Here is a 20,234-nt window from a genome sequence, read left to right on the forward strand (position 1 = left end):
GACCTGCACTGCACCCAAGGGTAGGAGGATGGGCTGCCAGACACTTTGGTTTTCAATCCAGAAAATTCTCAAGTTCACTAGTTTTGGTTTTTAAAATAATTCTTCATCCTTTTTTGCTCTATGAAACTTAGCCATATCCCATCCCAGTGCTGGAGAAATTGGCGAAGGCCCCTTTCCTGTGTTCCTCCCCTGCCTCCAAAGGTCAACACCTTTAATTTGGAAAACACAACAGTCGAGACTTGGGTATAGGACCCGACTGATTTGTAGAAGAGATGCGCCCAATTGTCCTTTTCCATTATTTGATATAAAGTCGTCGTAGACATACTCTGACAGAAGGGAAATTCTCGCCAAATATGTTGACTTTGCTTTTACAACACAGCAGTAACAAATCAACAAATGCCAGCCAGTTGCACGTTTCCACACTCACAACCCAAGGAAGCTGTTGCCAGACCTAATCTAGGCTGCAAGATAGGAAAGGTACATGATTGTCAGATCTCTTATCTGTCGTTGGACCCAGTTATCTGCTTTGATTTCATCACTCTTCTAGGTGTACATTCTTAGGGTAAGCCTATCTAATCCTTTCAGAAAAAATGATATAAGAAGTAAACAATTGCAATTTTGTTTTGCCTAAGTGTTTTGCTTTTGGGAATAGGATATCCCGGAGCCGTATCAATGATGCTTTCCGCCTGGATGACAACAGCCTGGAGTTTCTGGGTATTCAGCCAACTCTGTCACCCCCTTACCAGCCACCTGTCACCATATGGCTGATTGTTTTTGGGGTCGTGATGGGTGTGGTAGTGGTTGGTATTGTCCTGCTCATCGTCTCCGGGATCAGAAATCGAAGGAAGTAAGTGACCTTTCCTAGACTTACCTATCTTAAAACAGAAAGGTTTAGGGAAAACTAATGGGAAAATGTGCAGTAAGTGGTAGGTTGTACAAGCCAATTGCTTATTTGGACCATTTTGCGCCTAAATATTCTGATGCATCCCCTAGAAATTTACCAGATTTCATCACCACTTGGCCTTCCTAGCAAGCACTGACATGCAGGTGATGTTCATCCTGGGGTTTCCTAGCATGGCCTGGTAAACTCCATCCTGGTCACAGCCTCGTCTCCTTACTGCCAAGAGGCCCTGCAGACTCAGCAGGGCTGGGCAGGCTCAGGGAATTATTTTCTCTCATAGTCTTCCTTGGTCTAGAAGTGACCTCAGAGACTGACTCAGTGATGGTTTGAATGGTGAAATCATTCAAGAATGAGCTGTGAGATGTGCTTCAAACTCCCACCCTTTAATCCCTTAGTCCATGGGCCACGCACCTTCTAATTTGTTCCTGAGTTGAAGATCCAAGTTCATTGAGGATTCAAACTGTTAAAGACCCAATTTATAGTCTTGTTCTGCCACTAGATGTTTTTTTCTGATGTTGAGAAATCACTTCCGTTGGGCTTATGTAATTAAGGTTAATAATACTTTATAGCACCTAACAAAACTCTGTGCACACTTCAGGCTGCTGACACATGCTCATGACGGAATTTTTACATGCATTGGTCTGTTTTGCTCAATTCTTCTCTGTAGAGAATTTAGTTCCCTAAAATAGCTTCAGTTAAAAAAAATTAAGCATCAAATAGAATACATTCATATGGTTAGAATTTTAAAAATACGGAAGGATACACAGAATCTTCCTGTCACCTTTTGCCTTCAAGTTCCCTTCCCAAAGCCAACGACAATTATCGGTTTCTAGGAGACCTGCTGTGGGAAGAATCTGCATTTTTAGTAAGACCTCCCCCCAGGTGATTTGTATGCACGTTATGGTTTGAGAAGCATTCTTTGCATGTGAGATGCTATTCCAAAGTTAATTCATTAAATCAATTATTTGGGGACCCTCCTTCATGCCATGTGCTGTGTTACTAGAAGGTATCCTGAAAAATAGGACTGGTTACCCTGCTCAGTACTCTTCATGCATTAATATTCTCAGCAAATGTAGGACGTAAATATGTAATTATCTAATTATCTTCATGTACATATCAAACTGGGATTCAGAGAGACCAAGTAATTCTAATCTACACGGTTAGTCAGTAACACATTAGGATATACACCCAGTTTCCAAAGCTGTTTGTTGGGCCACAGAGCTGCCCTCCGATTTGGAAGTTGATAATTTAGTAGGGAAGCCATTTAAAATGGGGCAATTGGCTAAACAACCACTTTGTAAAAATAATAATAATGGTTTCTATTTGTTGAGGACTGTATGCCAGGTACTGTGGGCACTGTGCTAGACCTACTTTGTTGACTTTGCCTGCTTGCCATCATTTTCTAAGTAGGCAAACTGAGGTACGGAGGCTCATTCTCTGTGACTCCAGAGCACGAACCCTCGGCGGTCTCCCACGCTCTGCCAGCCATCGTGCCAACCGATCGTGGGGCAAAGGGAATGAATCTAATGCTCTCTAGGTGTTCACAGCCCGTCAGGAGGGGACTGATTCACCAATGAGCCATTCGATGTTGAAGTGTCAAAGATGCCTGGGTGCAGTGGGGTCCAAGGGAGGCGGTGTCATTCCAACATCACTATACTAAGGTGACTGACTACACTTTATTTAACAGGAACAATCAAGCAAGAAGTGAAGAAAATCCTTACGCCTCCGTGGACTTGAGTAAAGGAGAAAATAATCCAGGATTCCAACATGCTGATGATGTTCAGACTTCATTTTAGGAAAATCTATTTCCTCTTGAGGTGATTTCATTGTATGTAAATGTTAATTTTACGGCACTGACAATATGAGATTATAAAGATGTCATTAAATATCAAAACCATGGCTCTGTTCAGGAAAGGTTGTCCCAAGGAGACAGGCCTGAAGAGAGGGCATCTTCACTTGCTTTCAGTATTTATTTCTGCCTCAGGATTTGACTTCTGTTTATATTTGAGAGTAATAGAAAAAAGGGGTCTTTGGCCTCGGTGGCTGTTTGGGGGTAATGGATGTGGGAATGTCTGTTGCACGGCTGGAATTTCTGCACGGGGGGTGCTGTATGGGGGGAAGCAAGTGTTGGGGCCTTGTATGGAATCTGGATGGATCGCTTTTCAGGACAGTGTCCGCGAACTGGCAGAGCGGCAGGGATCCAGAACGGCACACACTGCTCACTTTATTTCAAGTATAAAGGCTGACACGCTCTTTTCACGTTAACTTAATCTAAGTACTGTAGTGATTTGCCCACAGTGATGATTGGACTGGACCACGTGTTCTTCGGGTTGCCATGTCTAAAGAAGAGAAGAATCCGGCTGTTTACACATGTTGCCTTCTCACTTCCAAGAGGCTTGCTCATCTCCCTGACAACAGAAAACTAGCCCCAGGGGCCTCCAGGAGCCCCCCCCCCCCCAAGAGCACACCTGATAGAAACTCACTTCTGTCGTTCTTGTGGAGTGACTAGACATCTCAGGTGAATGTCACCCTCTGAAGTGGGTACCCAACGTCTTCAATCTTACATTCACCCAGTGTCTGAGTGGTACTGAGCACAAAGCAGACAATCAATAAATACTTACTAGATCCACACTCCTGTAGTCTGACGTGTCCATATGTGCTGGGGCTTCTGCTTTTCACTTCCATGGACAAAGTTGCTGTCTGACTCCCTGGGAAGCCTTGACCTCTCAAATGTCTCGGGATGTGTCCCAGTTTCTTAAATTGCTTTATTGTACAAACCAGCTATCAGATCGGTCTAGAAAGAGGCATGTTAAGATGGTTTACACCATCAGGTTAGGAACCAAGCCTACCACTCCTTTTCTTTATCTCAGAGCCCAGCCCCATTCTGAGCACACCATCCTCTACATACCTGAAGACTGATTCAAAAGAGATTAAAATATCCAAACTCTACCCATCACCTCACTGCCTGTGGTGGCTGGCATAATGTTAGAGTAACTTTTTATTTAACAAATTCTATGGAGATAACGGTTAGGGTGGGTCAGTGAGCCAAGTCAAGGGGGGATGACCTTTTCTTCACTTCCAAGAGCATGTAGGCAGTCCCCTGGTTTAAAACACCAACAGTAAATGCTAGCTATCACCACTAAACACGGTTAAATAGCATTTTCAAGATGATGTATGTTTTCTGGGGTATGAGTATTCTTCCTCTACTTGGCCCCTTCTAGCATCACTGGGGTTATTTTCTTATAAACCTCTACTGGTATCTCCATATCTTGCTTCCCTTGGTTTTTGGAGCCAGGCTTCTGAGCAAGGCTTTGGCTCTTTTCATGGTAGATGGTTCTGTATTGTTTGAATTTTTGCAATAAGCATATATTACTTTTGTTATAAAAAAGATTGTTTTTAAAAACCCAAACACATAAACATAAGGAGAAGAAAGGAAAACAGCCCTCAAGAGGGCCCGTTGAGGAACATGGATGGTGTTACTCGTTCCTTCTTTTCCCTTGAGCAGGAAAGAATCTGTCACTCGGTACCTGCTAAAGAAATGTTCGCTGAATGTATAAATGCCCTAGTGGTTATTTTTAAAGTTCCATCTCATTATAAATTGACATTTGTGCACCTCTGTGAAATAATAGAAAGCGGCTATCAAAAGTCGATTCTTCTGAAAATACAGGAAGCAGTATTTACATGCGAAGAGACAACCAAGAGGGATCATTGGAAGGAGCTGGGAGGTGATGGAGTCAGTGGGATGAGAAAGAATATGAGTGTCTCTTAAGGGAGATGGTTAATCTACATCTGGAGAGTAGTAGCAGGGTTTAATTAGGGTGTCTTTTCATCGTAATTGTGCCTCCACATAACCCTCCTTGACGTTACAGAAAAGACAGTGACATAGTTCAAGAGAGCTGAAAACCTATGGGTTCAGCAGGAAGCCTTGAAGGAGGGGAGTCCCAGGAATAGTTTTATTTATTTATCTGTTTATTTATTTTGAGAGACAGAGAGAGAGCAAGTGGGCGAGGGGGCAGAGAAAGAGGTAGACAGAATCCCAAGCAGGCTCCATGCTGTCAGTGAAGAGCCCGATACAGGGCTTGAACTCACAAACCATGAGATCATGACCTGAGCCGAAATCAAGAGTCGGACGCTTAACTGACTGAGCCAACCAGGCGCCCCCCCTTCCCCCCATCCAGAATAGTTTTAAAGCAGAAGTACCTTTTGGCAATTGCCATGAGAAACTGAAATAGTATTTCTGTTCCTTTGTGTCAAGATAGGAGACTGAAATAGACATTTCAGTTACCAAACTAGCCAGAAGCCCCAGAGCCCCAAATCCAAGGATTTAAAATTATTAGAAGGCAACATTTACTTCTAGAAATAAGACCATGGTTACAGGGAATCAAAATCGATAAGGATTAAGGTTAAGGAAAAAGGCATCATATTTACCTTAGCACCTTTTAAAATTTGCTCTTCGTGGAAATGCATTTAATGTATTCTTGAATATATTATTTTAGTTTTATATTTGCATGGCATATATACATGACACAAGGAATCAGTGATCTAATCTGGAAATCAGAGGAGGGTTGGGTCACTTGGGTTGAATTATGGACCACCTAATGATGCCCCACTGCACAGGAACGTCCACAAGGTTGTTAACAATACAAATTCTTAGGCTGCCCTCAGAGTTGCTCTACCAGAATCCCTGCGGTAGTTCCTAAGGAATCTGTGTTTTAATAAACCGTTCATTTGATTCTCAGACATGCTAAAGTTTGACAGCATTGAAACATGAAGGCAAATGTCCACATTTTGGTACTCATTAGTAACATTTAATTATGACAGTGACAATATAAGGAAAAGAACAAATATCCAACAAAGAATTTGTCAATTCTGTTCCATCTTTACACATGGTCCGCACTGTCTATATCACGATCAGAAAATGTGCTTCGGCTATAGTCTGGGAAGTGTAATATTAAGATCAGCATACACAAAATTACTAATTTGACCTAAATTTCAAGGAAATCTTTTGGTTTTTTTTTTTCACCTTGTTCATTTCTACATAATATAACAAACAGCATGCAGAAGACTATTAAGAAGAACTAGCTAAATTCCATTGTCTGTGCCTTGCTACTTTCCTTAAAAAGAATGAAGATGTTGGCCAGCGTTTACATTCATTCTCATGAGATCTCCCGATTTCTTCTTCAAGGCTTGTCTTTTTCCCGCAGTGGTTCAATGGAAGATAGGAGTTGCTGAAATGTGGGGCGCTTTTCTGGAAGCTAAATAAAAGAAAACCCCAATGGCTTAGTTTATAAAAGTTATGATTAAAAATAAAATATATAAGGGGCGCCTAAGTGGCTCAGTCAGTTAAGTGTCCGACTCTTGATATCAGCTCAGGTCATGATCTCACAGTTCGTGAGATCGAGCCTGGCATTGGCCCTGCATGGACAGCATGGGGCCTGCTTGGGATTCTGTCTGTCTCTCTGTCTCTCTCAAAATAAGTAAATAAACATTAATATATATAAGATATGAATATTTCAGTCCTAAAGCTAGTCACTTTTTTAAGTGTTTATTTTATTATTTTTGAGAGAGAGAAAGAGACCGAACGTGAGCGGGGGAGGGGCAGAGAGTGAGAGGGAGACACAGAATCTGAAACAGGCTCCAGACTGTGCTGACAGCTCAGAGCCCGATGCGGGGCTCGAACTCACAAATGTGAGATCATGACCTGAGCCGAAGTCAGACACTTAATCGACTAAGCCACCCAGGCACCCTGTAAAGCTAGTGACTTTTTAATTGTGGAAACGCTATGGACATTTCTCCTAAAGACAAAATAACTAGAGCCCTAAGAATTGAAAAAGAAACAGTAAAAATATCTTCATTTGCATAAGATACAATTGTATGCCTGGAAAAGCCAAGAGAATCAATCATCAAACCAACTCAAATGAAAGGAATTCAGGAGAGCAGTATGTAAAATTAACATAGAAAATCAATCACCTTCACGTACAAAGACAGGAACCAGTCAGAAGACACAACGGAAGAAACACTCCACTTATAACAGCAACAACACCAAAATAAAATACAGACAAAAGTGTACCCCCCCAAATGAGGAAAACTTTAAACACTGCTGAAAAACACAAATGTAGACCTGAGCACATAGAAAAATGTTGCTTGCTCTCGAGGAGGACAAATCAGTATCACGGAGATGTCAAATTTCCCTAGTTAAAAATATAAACTGAATACCATCTCCTCCAAAATATGAACAAGCGTGTTTCAAGCTGGACAAATTCATTCTCTAGTTCATAGAGTTTTAAAGTGTGGAAAAAGAACACGTGAAACTAATGTAGCTAGTGTGCGGTAGCTACACTGGAATTAAAGTTAAAAAAATTAAAAAAATTAAACGAAATTTAAAAGCTATGCAAAAATAGCTAGGAAAGGTATTTAAAAAGATCAGCAACGACAGCGTGCTAGCCTACCTAGGAGTAAAACGTATTATAAAGTCTCTATAATTAAAACAATGCGGTGGTAGCACATCAATAGAGACCGGAGAACAGAAGAGAAAGTCCCCAAATAACCCCAAATACATACAGAGATTTCCTATGTTAGGGGATATTTGGACACGATTAGATGGTCTTATCCCTGGGATGACACAGTCCTGTAATAAATGGTGTGCAGCAAGCAGGTGGTCATTTTGAAAACAAGATCTTTGCAGCCATACTTTATACCATACACTGTAACAAACACCAACTAGATCAGAGATCCGAATGTAAAAAAATGAAACCACAAAATACTAGAGGAAAATCTGAGTGAATGCCATTATGACCAGGGTGTGGGGAAACCTATGTAACTTTAACTCAGTTTCCAGAAGCAAGGAAAGCAAATACTGATACAATTAACTGTATTTAAAGAAAAAAAAGTTTGCATGACAAAACCACCATAAATTAAATCAAAAGGTAAGTGACAGAGTGGGAGAAAACATTTACAACTATCACAGATGAAGTACTCATCTCTTTCATTTATAAAGGGGTCTTTAAAATCAAGATGAGGGAAACTAAAAGCTTAACAGAACAAAGGGAAAAGATAGGACATAATTCTCAGAAAGATATACCAATGCCCTTAAAAATGTACCTCCCTTGTAATGAAAGATGTACATCTATAAGCTGCACTAAATGCCATTTCTCCTCTATCAGATTGGCAGATCCAGAATGGTCTGTGTTGGTGAAATGGTGGGGAAATAGACACATGGATAGAGGGGTAACACCTGCGGAGGGAATTTGCTCCTTTTTTTGTAAGAAAGAAAGGGAAACACACACACACACACACACACACGTACATTCTCATTTTTGTGCAAAGAAATATGGAGAAGATAAATTGGAATCTAATGAAAATTGTGAACCTTCTTCTAAAAATTGTGAAATAAAGCATATAAAAAGTTGGGGACCAAAATGCACAAAGCGGTCACCATATGTAGAACGTGCAACTGGAAAGTGTCTGGGTGCAAACCCCTCTCCACGGACTCTGCCACAATTTACACTTTCACGGACCAACTGGGAGAAGAAGGCATTTCAGTCCTTCTCAGGGCTCCCTGTCCATCCGATGGTGTGGCCAATTCCCAGGAGCTAGAGTGGGAAGGGCCAGACAGGTTCGGGGCTTCAATTCAAAAACCCTGTCTGCTAACTCTATTCTGACCCCACCTGATCCTCTCATGCTGCCCGAGGCTCTCAACACCAAAAACACCACCTTGGGGCTGAGGGGTGGGACAGCTTCATCGCAAGTGCCATAGGGTGGAAAATCAGGAAGCGCCCACATCCCAGGAGAGAATGTTAGGCTAAGTGAGAAAATATTAGTACGTGATACTGACAGCAACTCTTCCCATGTGGGACTCTAGGCTCCAACACAAGAAATGAAGAAATCTGTGCAATTTATTCCTAGCACCAAGTATAGTGCTTGGTGCACAGGGGTTCTGTGAATACACAACAGAACAGACACTGTTCTAAGGACTTCACAATATTAACTCGTTCAATCCACACAATAATCCTAGGTGTTAAGTGCTATTTTATAGTGAAGCACAGAGATGGTAGGAGGCTTATACAAGGTCACACAGCTAGTATTCAACCAGACATTCCGACTCCAGAGTCCACATGCTTGACCATGATACCAATCTGCCTTTTACCAGTGAATAGATGAATAAATGAATGCATGAATACACGAATGCAGCATTTGCTCCCTCTGCCAATAGGCAGTTCCAGATAATGGCTACAAACTATTTTTAGATTACCATTCTTAGAAGTCCCCTATTATTATGCACTCTCAAAAGTCTTCCCTGGCTCTCCATTGCCTATAAAAAGCAAAACTCACACTCCTCTCCCTGTCGTTCAGTCTGCAGGATCTGACTCCCACCTATTCTTCCAACTAACTCCCAGCCCTTCCAACACGGTGTAGCCAAGCATGCCATGTCCTTCTGGCCGCCTCTCTCCGTGAGGAGAGACCTCATGGTGTTGTGGTTAAGAACAGGGACTCTGACGCTAACCGGCCTGCTTCTTACTAGCTAGGTGACCTCGAGCAAGTCACTTAACCTCTCTGGGTCTCTGTTTCCGCTTCCCTTAGTTTTGGACGTGGTAGTGCTTACTTCATAGCGTGTTGGCTGATTAATAAATGAGTTAATATTTACGAACAGTGCTGGATAGAAGTTGTTAAATCGTTGGCACCTGCATTGCTACGTTGCTCGTTTTAAATTACAAACACTTGTGGAAAGGGCCCCGGGGCCATTGCACCTGCTCTGCGGCAGGTGTTCTCCCTCAAAAATGCCTTGCCCGGTTGGTGTCCCAGGCCGCTGCTCGGGGTGCACCTGACACGCCTTCCTCCTCCCCCACGTGGTGCACTTGCCTCGTGCCAGCAGCTGTACATGATCTGGTAGATGGTGTCCGACGCCAGTTGGGGACGGTAGAGTCTGTGGCCCTGGGAGACCTTCACAACCACCTGGGAGTTGTCATACAAGTCGTAGGGCTGCTTCCCCAGGCTGAACACTTCCCACATCAGGATCCCTGCATCGCACGAAGGGCGACCAGCGGACAAAAAGGAAAGAGGGCCGATGTCAGAAGGTACAGTTTGCCGAACGGGCCTCACACACCGGGTCAGGAGGGCCACAGGTCAGAGCGAGGGATCCCTGGGAAACGGGACAGGGTATGGAGGGTGGGACTGTGCCATCACTTCTGGAGCCCAAGGTGCCTTCTCCGGGTTCCCTGACACCCAGGCGCCTGTTCTTGCCGGTAAACGGGTCAATGGCAAGGGCAGCTGCAGCGGGAGTTACTCGGGCCAGGATTCTGGGACTGCTTCAGGGAGGCGGCTGGGGCCTCCTTGTCCCCTCCTCGCCGTGACAACACCCCTCTCCCTGCCCGCTCCAACCAGAAGGAGCGATCGAAGTCCCCACCCTCTCTCTCTGCCTTGGCCAAGTTGTGTGCGACGGTTTCATTGCGCAAATTACCTTCCCGTGGAAATTCGCAGGTAAACTCAGGGATAAAATTCCTCCTTTTTGCCTTGATGGTTCCTAAGATTTTGGGGGTCAGGTGTCCTTTTAAGAATCTGATAAAAACCATTGGTTCTCTCTTGGGAAGGTGAGCGCACAGCATTCTTGTGTTCAGTTTCTGGGTGTCCACATTGTACTGAAGCCCATCCAAGGGCATTGCAGACCCCAGATTAAAACACCGGGTTCTGGTCATGGTGGTTGAGGGTGGCGTTTGGGTCCGTTAGATGTGGCCTGTGGGGCTCAATTCTGCCGTTTATAGGCCAGGCAAGTTTCTTAACCATTCTCAGATCAGGTTCCCTGTCTATAATATGTGGGTATTTGTACATCACAGAGTTGCTGTAAGCATGACATAGGATAAAAAATGCAGAGCACAGGGGCGCCTGGGTGGCTCAGTCGGTTGGGCGTCCGACTTCGGCTCAGGTCATGATCTGAGTTCAAGCCCCGCTTCGGGCTCTGTGCTGACAGCTCGGAGCCTGGAGCCTGCTTCATATTCTGTGTCTCCCTCTCTCTCTGACCCTCCCCCGCTCAAGCTCTGTCTCTCTCTGTCTCAAAAATAAACAAAAACGTTCAAAAAAAATTTTTTTTTAAATAAGTAAATGCAGAGCACATACAGTGCACCAGGATGCTTTAAATGCTCCCTGAATGGTGGCCAGGGTGCTGTCGCCCCGATCAAACCAGAGAATTTCAGCAGCCAGCCAGCTTCAAAACCTTGGCAAGCCCGAAATACAGAAGAAGGAAGAAAATTATTCTAGAACCGTAACCACAGTACTAACTTCAAAGTTTCTTTCACTTTTAGGGCTATGGATTTTATGTAGAATGTTTACAATAAGGCGATGTCACAAGTTGCCGTGGCTGTTATTTTTTTTAACTAACCTTCTAACACAACCATCCAAAGGTGTACTGCTCTTGACAGTTCTGTCTTTGGGAGGCTAGTCACTTATACCGTTGCTTCAAATATCTGTGGGACCCCTTCTTTGGGAATTGCTTTCAGAGGCCCTGGTTCATTTTGAATATCCTCACTGGGGGCAAATTACTTAAGAAGGGATTTAGTTTTGGGAAACAGCCAGAAAATATCTGGAGCCAACTTGTATTGCCCAGGGTGAATCATCAGCTGTAATTACTGAGTAGGGATACTGATTTTTAAAAGCATCTTTCATAAGGCATATTGACACAAAGAGATTTAAACTAATTTTTACAAGGTAGTCAGCCCCAAAGGATATCAAGTATTCACCAAAACACTATCTTTGTGGTTTTTCTTTTTTCTGTGTACATTGGATTACTTTTTTTAAGTGAATGATACTACTTTTACAAAAGTAATAGTTATTTTAAAAATTTGTGGCACATGGAAAAATAAACGGCTAACGAAATTTTCTGTTATTCATGCAGTCTTTTGGATGTCATATAAAAAGTCAGATTATGCCTATGGACTGAGCCAGACATGAAACAGGGCTCAGTTGCATTTAATACACCCATAAATAACTTCATGATCGTTTGGATTATTTATCCTGGATCCATCTGACAATGATTGTAAACGGGCCTGACACTCCCAACAAGGCGGAAAGATACCAGAAAATCTACCAAATCACAACTTAAGAACTGTTTCAGTTTTCTAATTACCTTTACTAAATTTCAGTATAGATCTTTTACTAAAATAAGGGACAGCAAATCTTTTCTGTCAAGGGTCACAGAGCAAGTAGGAACCCAGAGACAATGCGGGAACGGATGGGCGTGGCTTGCTCCGGTGAAAGTCCATCTACGGAAACAGGCCGCCAGATTTGGTCCTGGGCCGTGGTTTGCTGACCCTCGATCTAAGGATGAATTTTAACGAGGACCCTAGTTGAAATTAGCAAAGGCCAAAGAAAGCACCGAGTCATGTTTGGCGTTTGCCCCCGCGCATGCCCAAAGAGTAGGCGGATGCAGAAGGGAACGGCCGGCATGGCCGCTTTCACGCGGAAAGTCAATGGCTACATTTCAAGCCCTTCCACGTTTTGGACTCCATGCAAACCTGGTTTTAGTTTTCAATGGCTCCTCTTTAAGAACTGTTAGAAATCTTCAGTGGAAGAGCTTTTATCTCCTATGATTTGATACAAAGGTGCTAGCGGGATGGAGATTTTTCTACGATACGGGGCAGACATCCTGACCCCGGCCCAAGGAGAAAGGTCTCGATCACCTTCGATCTCTTGCTTATCTCAGGCTGTACAGGTAATTTCGCAAGTGCTGGGGCTTTTTGCTAAAAATGGATGTTGCTGCGCTTGCGGTTTCCTGTTTTGGAAGCCAGTTTACGAAATGGGGCTGGGGCCTGTGTGGCCACATTCTTACCGAAGGCCCACACGTCTGACTTGCTGCTGTACTTGAAGTAGTGGAACACCTCTGGGGCTGACCACTTGACCGGAAATTTTGTTCCTACGGAACTGACGTACTGGTCGTCCAGAACATACCTGTGGGGGGCGGGGATCAACACAGACCTTAAGTCGCTGGGCTGTGCAAAATGAGCAGACCCCTGTTGGCCACCATGGCCTCTGGGACAGTACAGGCTGATTAAGGTCACAGAGCCCCCACAGTCTCAGCGGAATGCCTCGGTTCTCTAGTTCTTTTGCTTCCTTCCAATGTGTAGCGTAGCTAAAGGCTGCTTATGACTTGGAAGCTTTAAAAAATTATATCTAACTTTGCAGATACCAACATCGGCATGCAAAACATTTGGTCAGTATAGAAAAACACAAAAACGTAAACGTTAAATTACTCAGAATCTCACCCCGAAGATATTGTAAATCTACCATTCAAGATACATTTTTGCTTATACTTTCCAATCTTTTGTTCTATATATAATTTGAACAAAATTGGCTTTCTGTCGTACTGAGGTTTGCTTTTTTCTTCAACGGCATATCAAGAATATTTTCCCCACGTGGTCACATTTTCTTCTGGGGCATCGTGTTTGATGACTGAATAGTATTGCCTCTTATGGATTAACGTTGTATGGTTTAGCCTTGTAAGTTGCTTCTAATCTCCTGTGATAAACAATGACGGATGATAATATTCTATGGAGATATCGAGACCATAAAAATATATATTCAAGGGTATGCGCTATATAATAGTGATAAAAATAGAAGCATCCTCAACGTCCACATGTCGAAAAGCAATTAAATATCATATGGTCCAGGGTCGCCTGGGGGGCTTAGTTGGTTAAGCATCTGACTCTTGATTTCAGGTCAGGTCATGATCTCACAGATCGTGAGTTTGAGCCCTGTATCTGCACTGAAGCATGAAGCCTACTTGGGATTCCCTCTCTATCCCTCTCTCTGTACCCCTCCCCCACTCATTCTCTCTCTCTCTCTCTCTCTCTCTCTCTCTCTCTCTCACACACACACACACACACACACACACACAAAATAAATAAATAAACTTTAAAAATATGGTATGATACATTAATTCAGTAAGACAGTATACAGCCATTTAAACAACAAGATATCGGGATGAGCACTGGGTGTTGTATGTAAGCCAATTTGACAATACACTATATGAAAAAAACAAAACAAAAAACACGAGATAGTTCTATATTTACCAAAAAATAAAAAAAGTGAAAAATGCCCATGGAAAATGGGGCCGTGCAAAAGCAGGTATATATAATGTAACTCCGTTAAAAAACTTTTAATTCCACTGTAGTTAACATGCAGTGTTACATTAGTTTGAGGTGTACAATATAGTGATTTAACAATTCCATGTATTGCTCAGGGCTCCTCCAGATAAGCATACTCTTAATCCCCTTCATCTATTTCAGCACTGTTGTGGGAACAAACAATAAATGCACATATTTATGCACGTGACTGGGTATACGTAGGATTAGTTATGGAAGGGCATCTATCAAACGTGTTGGCCGTAGTTACTCCTAGTGCTGAAAATGAGGTGAAGGGGTGGGGGACAGATTCTACTTCTCCCTTTTGCCACTGTTGCCCTATTTCTTACAATAAGCATATATTATTTGTATAACTAATAGAGGGGAGCCCTCTATGTTTGCCTAGAAAAAAGCAAATGAATAATGACTCTTAACAAAAAAGGAAAAGAAAAATTATGGAAGCTGAAATTTTGGATATACTTTACGGGAAAACTGTACACATCCAAGGTGTGTTAGAGTTGTGTATTGTAATTTAAAATGTCAGGAAAAGCTGGTTTTGAAAATCATTCTTGGAAATATTAATGATGTTAATGTTTATATCACGTTAGTGATATATTTAACATATGAGTATATTAGTAGAATAGAATAGAGATATTAATAGTAGTAACAAATAACACTTTCATAGGATTACACAAAACACCTTCCATACTTCTTTCCTCAGGCCCCCTCAGCTTCTCTAGACACCACAAGACATCCAGAAACTGCTGGCACTGGGTTCCACCTGTGGCTTAGACCTTCCTTTGGATCATCAGGACCAAGGTAAGGCACAGGCTTCTGAGCTAGAAAGAACTTGACGGTATATTCCCCGGATGCTGCCATAACGGCCAATACTCCCGCCTTGAGAACAAGGTGGGGATCAGTCCCCCTGTCCTGGGAGCTTCTCCCCGCCCTATGAGGCTGCGAGCTCAGAGAGCTACACATTTGGGGTATCGGTGTAGGAGACTCAGCGTGTGGGCGGTTGGAGTGTTGGTAAGGAGTACACAGCCCAAGGGACACCTTGACAATGTTGAGGGTCCCAGAAAAGGAACACTTCCTAATATTGAATTGTGGAGAAGACTTAAAAGCAGATCCTCCTGGGGCGCCCGGCTGGCTCAGTTGGTAGAGCATGTGACTCTTGATCTTGGGTTCGTGAGTTTGAGCCTCACATTATGGGTAGAGATGACTAAAAAAAAAAAAAACAACTTTAAAACAAAACTCAGATGGTCCTATGGTGTTTTAGGGCTATGTTTTGCTAAATATAAAGCTAGCCTTGGTGAACTCTGCAGACCTCCTTGAAATTGTATTCCTCCTCAGAATTATGTGAGTTTATGTTGAATTGACACAACTTTATAGCTGTATTTTGTCTCAGTTTTGAAATCTACTTGCTCTCGGGACTAAGATGACCATTTTGAGGGCAGGTACTATCCCATTTATGTCAGTATCTCCTACAAGGCCTTGGCATTTAGCAGGCACTCAATAAACGCTTGCTGAATGGAAAGGCCAACATGTACATACTCGTTTCCTATGTAAACCCATGAAACTGGCTCTGAGGCTCACATAGTCTGAAGATTCAGAATAAAGAAAATGGAAGACTCTTTTAAACTGCTATCATAAGATAATTAATTCCAAAATGAACTCATGGCACTTCCTCAACATAAAAAACTTCTGCACAGGGAAGGAAACAACAAAATGGAAAGGCAACCTATGGAATGGGAGAAGATATTTGCAAATGACATATCAGATAAAGGGTTAGAATCCAAAATCTATAAAGAACTTATCAAACTTGACATCAAAAACTAATAATAATCCAGTTTTAAAAAATGGGCAGAAGACACGAATAGACATTTTCCAAAGAAGATATCCAGATGGCTAACAGACACATGAAAAGATGCCCAACATCACTTATCGTCAGGGAAATACAAATCAAAACTACAACAAGATATCACCTCACACCAGTCAGAAAGGGTAAAATTAACACAGGAAACAATGGGTATTGGCAAAGATGCAGAGAAAGGGAAACCCTCTTGCACCTTTGGTAGGAATGCAAACTGGTGTAGCCACGGTGGAAAACAGTATGGATGTTCCTCGAGAAGTTAAAAAAAAAATAGAACTACCCTATGACCCAGTCAGTGTTTGCACTGCTAGGTATTTACCCAAAGGATACAAAAATGATGATTCGAAGGGGCTCAGGCACCCTGATGTTTCTAGCAACACTGTCAACAATAGCCAAACTGTGGAAAGAGCCCAAATGGCCATCAATTGATGAATGGATACAGAGGATGTGGTATATATACACAATGGAATGTTACGCGGCCATGAAAAAGAATGAAATCTTGCCGCTTGCCACAACAGGGATGGAACTAGAGGGTATCATGTTAAGCGAAGTAAGTCAGTCAGACAAAGACAAGCACCATATGATTTCACTCATATGTGGAATTTAAAAAACAAATAGATGAACATATGGGAAGGAAAAAAAAGAGGGAAGCAAACCATAAGAGACTCCTAACTACAGAAAACAAACAGGGTTTTTGGGGGGGAGGTGGGTGGGGGCATGGGCTAAATGGGTGATGGGGATTAAGGAGGGCACTTGTGATGAGCACGGGTTTTGTATGTAAGTGATGAATCACCAAATTCTACACCTGAAACCAATTTTACCACATATGTTAACTAGAATTTAAATAGAAACTTGAAGAAAAAAAAGTAATTTATCTGAATCATAAAGCGGTGATAGAATGCCAACCAAGAGAATCTCAGAGTCTACTTTCGTGCCTTACTTGGTAATACAGAAAATTTAATGACACGCCAACAAAAATTTTCCTGGTGTTAATGCTATGCCTGTTTGTGTTTTTTAAAATTTTCTAAATGTTTATTTATTTTTGAGAGGGAGATAGAGTGTGAGCAGAGGAGGGGCAGAGAGACAGGGAGACACAGAATCTGAAGCAGGCTCTAGGCTCCGAGCTGTCGGCACAGAGCCCGATGTGGGCCTTGAACTCATGAACCTTGAGATCATGACCTGAGCTGAAGGTGGATGCTTAACCGACTGAGCCACCCAGGCGCCCCTATGCTATGCCAATTTGAATGAATACTAAGAGAAAATCAGAAAGGCCTAAAGGAGCTTTGATTGAGTTAAAAAATATAATATATACATAATATATACATGTATACATGTATACATGTATATACATCCCAATAATCTGGCTATACCATGTTATATTAGAATATTTAGGACCTTTCATGGAATTTTTTTAGAAGTTAAAAAATATTTATCAGAGTTTTGAAAGAATGAAAAGGGACTTTGGGTAATTTCTGAAGAACAACTATATCTTCCTAGTGAAGAAATGAGGTGAGACATGTTTCATAGGTGGTCAGAGGCAGTATGGGGAAGAGATCCAGGTTTCTAACCCCCCAATTCAGAGCACGTTCCATTTCACCACAATGCCTTCAATTCTGATGGCATTTAGGTGTGAATGGAGACCCCTCTTTCATTGCTTGCCCCTTTGGAACTGGCTTACCTCGTCATCCCAAAGTCAGACACTTTCACGGAGAGATCACTGTCAACCAAGCAGTTCCGAGCCGCCTTTGGAGAAAACACAAAATTACCAAATAGTTAAAGTGGCCAAGAATCTCCCGACATCAGGATCCAGCACTTTCCTTCTCTTTGGCAGAGTTCTCACCCAATCTAAGATTGCCTATCAAAACCCCAAATGTTGAGACGCTGTCTTTGTGTCCTTGGCAATTTTTCACAATGAAAATGTGCGCCCCTAAATATTTTCACGCAAGCAGCCATCCTTTTCAAACGGCATGAAAGGTATCGCACGTCAAACACAGAACCGCAGCTCGTCCGCGAGAAGGGAAAAGTTATTTCTAGGGGTTCCTTCTCCACCACAGGGGTACCATGCATCAACAGGCGCTTTGAAGGCGTAGATGCTGTACCGGCCTAGTGTGCGTGGCGGGTTTGCTGTTCAGAGCAAGCGGAGCTCTAAAGATAAATACCGGTGCCTACCAAGCAAAACGTCCCCCGACCCACCCTGACCCGAAGACACACACAGATTTCACTTCCTTCTGGTTTTGTATTTCTCAGTTATGGTCTTAATTGACTGCTTTGGCCCTGAGCCCTCCCGGGAGTAAAGGTCAACTTGGATTTAATTGGTTCGGAGAAACACGAAATTGACCAAACTCTTTCCTTTGTATCCATCTTCCTCCACACCACCACACAGCTACATAAATCCTGATGGCTTCTTTTAGTCTTTCTGTACTGCAAATATTTTATTTAGAAATTGTGGCTTTTATTACAAAAGCGTCATGTGCTTGAGCAAGTCACAGGTGAGCCAAGTGAACGTGTGTCACCCTTGTCACCCTTCCCAACGGCCCCATCGCTGGAGGCGGGGACCGTGGATCGCTTTCTTTCTCTGAGCGTCCAGTGGCTCTGCTTACCAAGTCCCTGTGTATGAACTGGTGGCTCTCCAAGAAGGCCATGCCTTCGCACACATCATAGCACATTTCTAAGAGCTGAGAGGTTTCAAGTCCTTTTCCGTGACTCTTCAGGTAATTAAGCAGGCAGCCATTAGTTATATATTCAGTCACTATGTATATAGGGTATCGCTTTGAACACACTCCGTAGAATTTCACCAGCTTGGGGTGGCTGAGTTTCCTGGAAACAACAGATTTTCAAAAGTTCAGTACTGAATTTCCACACTCCATGTTGCAGATGTCCTGAAAAAGAATCCCTCTCAGGTTTTTGCTTGTTTTAATGTCTCCCCTTCTACTTGAACAGAGAAAGAGAGGGAAACGTTTTGGATTTTGTTCTGGGAGCATTAGCCTTTGAAAGCAAGGAAAAAAGCCGCCTCCTGTTGGATCTTGACAACCCCAACAGCAATTTAGCGGTTGTGGGAGCTGTGCTCGCCTTTCTTACAGAGAATCAGGGAAGCAATGGCCTGCTGTGCCAGATATCCCATTTGGTCTCCTGGCATCTGGAGACTTCCATGGCTGATTTGGAGAAAGCTCCACACTGTAATGGCCATCGCTTCCAGTTCAAAGCATCTAACTAAGTTTTGAAGTCCAAACCTTTCATTCTAAAAAAAAATTATAGCAGAACATGAAGGGTGTAGGAGAAAGGAAAATAGTTGCCATGTTAGGGAAGTGCGATTAGGCATGATTTTTTCTTTCTTTTTCAAAAAAATCCATTTTATATTCTCATTACATTATCTTTCAATAGTCAATTTAGAAAATAGTAACTACATGACATAGCTCTTCTGGCAGGTCATGACAGATGGATAACCTGCTGTTACGGTGTTCATCCCCTTGTCCATGTAATTGATCAGTTTGCAGGCTGATTCCTTAATGTTCACATGCGTAAACTAAATCTAATGTCGATTTTAGAATTTTTAAGTAAATAAGCATTTATTAAGTAGTTATTTTCTTCCTTCTTTTTTTATGTTTATTTATTTTTGAGAGACAGAGAGTGAGCGGGGGGAGGGACAGAGAGACAGGGAGACACAGAATCCGAAGCAGGCTCCAGGCTCTGAGCTGTCAGCACAGAGCCCGACGCGGGGCCCGAACCCACGAACCGTGAGGTCATGACCTGAGCCAAAGTCAGACGCCTAATCGACTGAGCCACCCAGGCGCCCCTATTTTCTTCTTCTTAGCATAACTATAGGGACATGCCTTTGGAGGTTATTCAAGGTCATGAGCTTGGATATGCCTCTTTCAGCTATTTTAGACAATGGCATGGAACCCGGTATTGCTTCCTTCAAACAGAAGGCTAGTGGTGGGACACAAGTCCATCGCCCAATAAAAGCTGTTCCTGGAGCAAATTCAGTCACTGACCATGGGGCACATGGTGGGAACACCATGTCAACTGATACTGCCCACATGACAGGCCTCAATTTGACCAAAATGCCCGGATGGTTGGTTCCTTTTCAAAGTCTGGTTCGCCATGTTTACAAGAAGAGGTAGAATCATTAAAATAATTCTTTGTATTTACATTGATGAGAGAGAGAGAAGGGAGGAAGGGAGGGAGAGAGAGACGGAGAGAAAGCGAGCTTAGAAAGAAAAAAAAAACCCACATCTGCATTGTGGGCTGTTTTGGGAGCCAAGGCCCATTAGGAAGGTATCTTCATTTACCAGATGAGGAAAGAAGTAGGGCGAGAAAGCAGTTTTGTCAAACTGTACTGAAGGTACCAGAA

General features: G+C 42.8%; 2 protein-coding genes across 8 annotated transcripts in view; one reads left to right on the forward strand and one right to left on the reverse strand.

Annotated features, from left to right (window-relative positions):
- ACE2 (angiotensin converting enzyme 2) overlaps positions 1-20,234 on the forward strand; it is a 70,253-nt gene that overhangs the window by 37,332 nt on the left and 12,687 nt on the right. The window contains exons 18-20 of one of the 3 annotated variants that reach the window (XM_081793640.1): positions 653-847; positions 2,589-2,718; positions 3,068-3,532. The exons of 1 other annotated variant lie outside the window; for it this stretch is intronic. In XM_081793640.1, the coding sequence (XP_081649766.1) occupies positions 653-847; positions 2,589-2,697 (304 nt within the window). In that variant the 3' untranslated portion in view covers positions 2,698-2,718; positions 3,068-3,532. Of the gene's footprint in view, positions 1-652; positions 848-2,588; positions 3,533-20,234 lie in introns of those variants that run through there. One more of the 3 variants, XM_081793639.1, reaches the window with a different exon arrangement.
- The window catches only part of BMX (BMX non-receptor tyrosine kinase), a 52,215-nt gene continuing 37,664 nt past the window's right edge, over positions 5,684-20,234 (reverse strand). For 3 of the 5 annotated variants that reach the window (XM_081793643.1, XM_081793642.1, XM_081793644.1), the window contains exons 15-19: positions 18,484-18,700; positions 17,562-17,626; positions 12,720-12,838; positions 9,761-9,918; positions 5,966-6,156 (exon numbers count right to left, since the gene is read on the reverse strand). In XM_081793643.1, the coding sequence (XP_081649769.1) occupies positions 6,082-6,156; positions 9,761-9,918; positions 12,720-12,838; positions 17,562-17,626; positions 18,484-18,700 (634 nt within the window). In that variant the 3' untranslated portion in view covers positions 5,966-6,081. Of the gene's footprint in view, positions 6,157-9,760; positions 9,919-12,719; positions 12,839-17,561; positions 17,627-18,483; positions 18,701-20,234 lie in introns of those variants that run through there. The other 2 variants (XM_081793645.1, XM_081793646.1) reach the window with 2 other exon arrangements.

Source organism: Panthera onca, chromosome X (assembly GCF_046562875.1).
Source record: "Panthera onca isolate mPanOnc1 chromosome X, mPanOnc1 haplotype 2, whole genome shotgun sequence".
NCBI classification, from domain to species: domain Eukaryota; kingdom Metazoa; phylum Chordata; class Mammalia; order Carnivora; family Felidae; genus Panthera; species Panthera onca.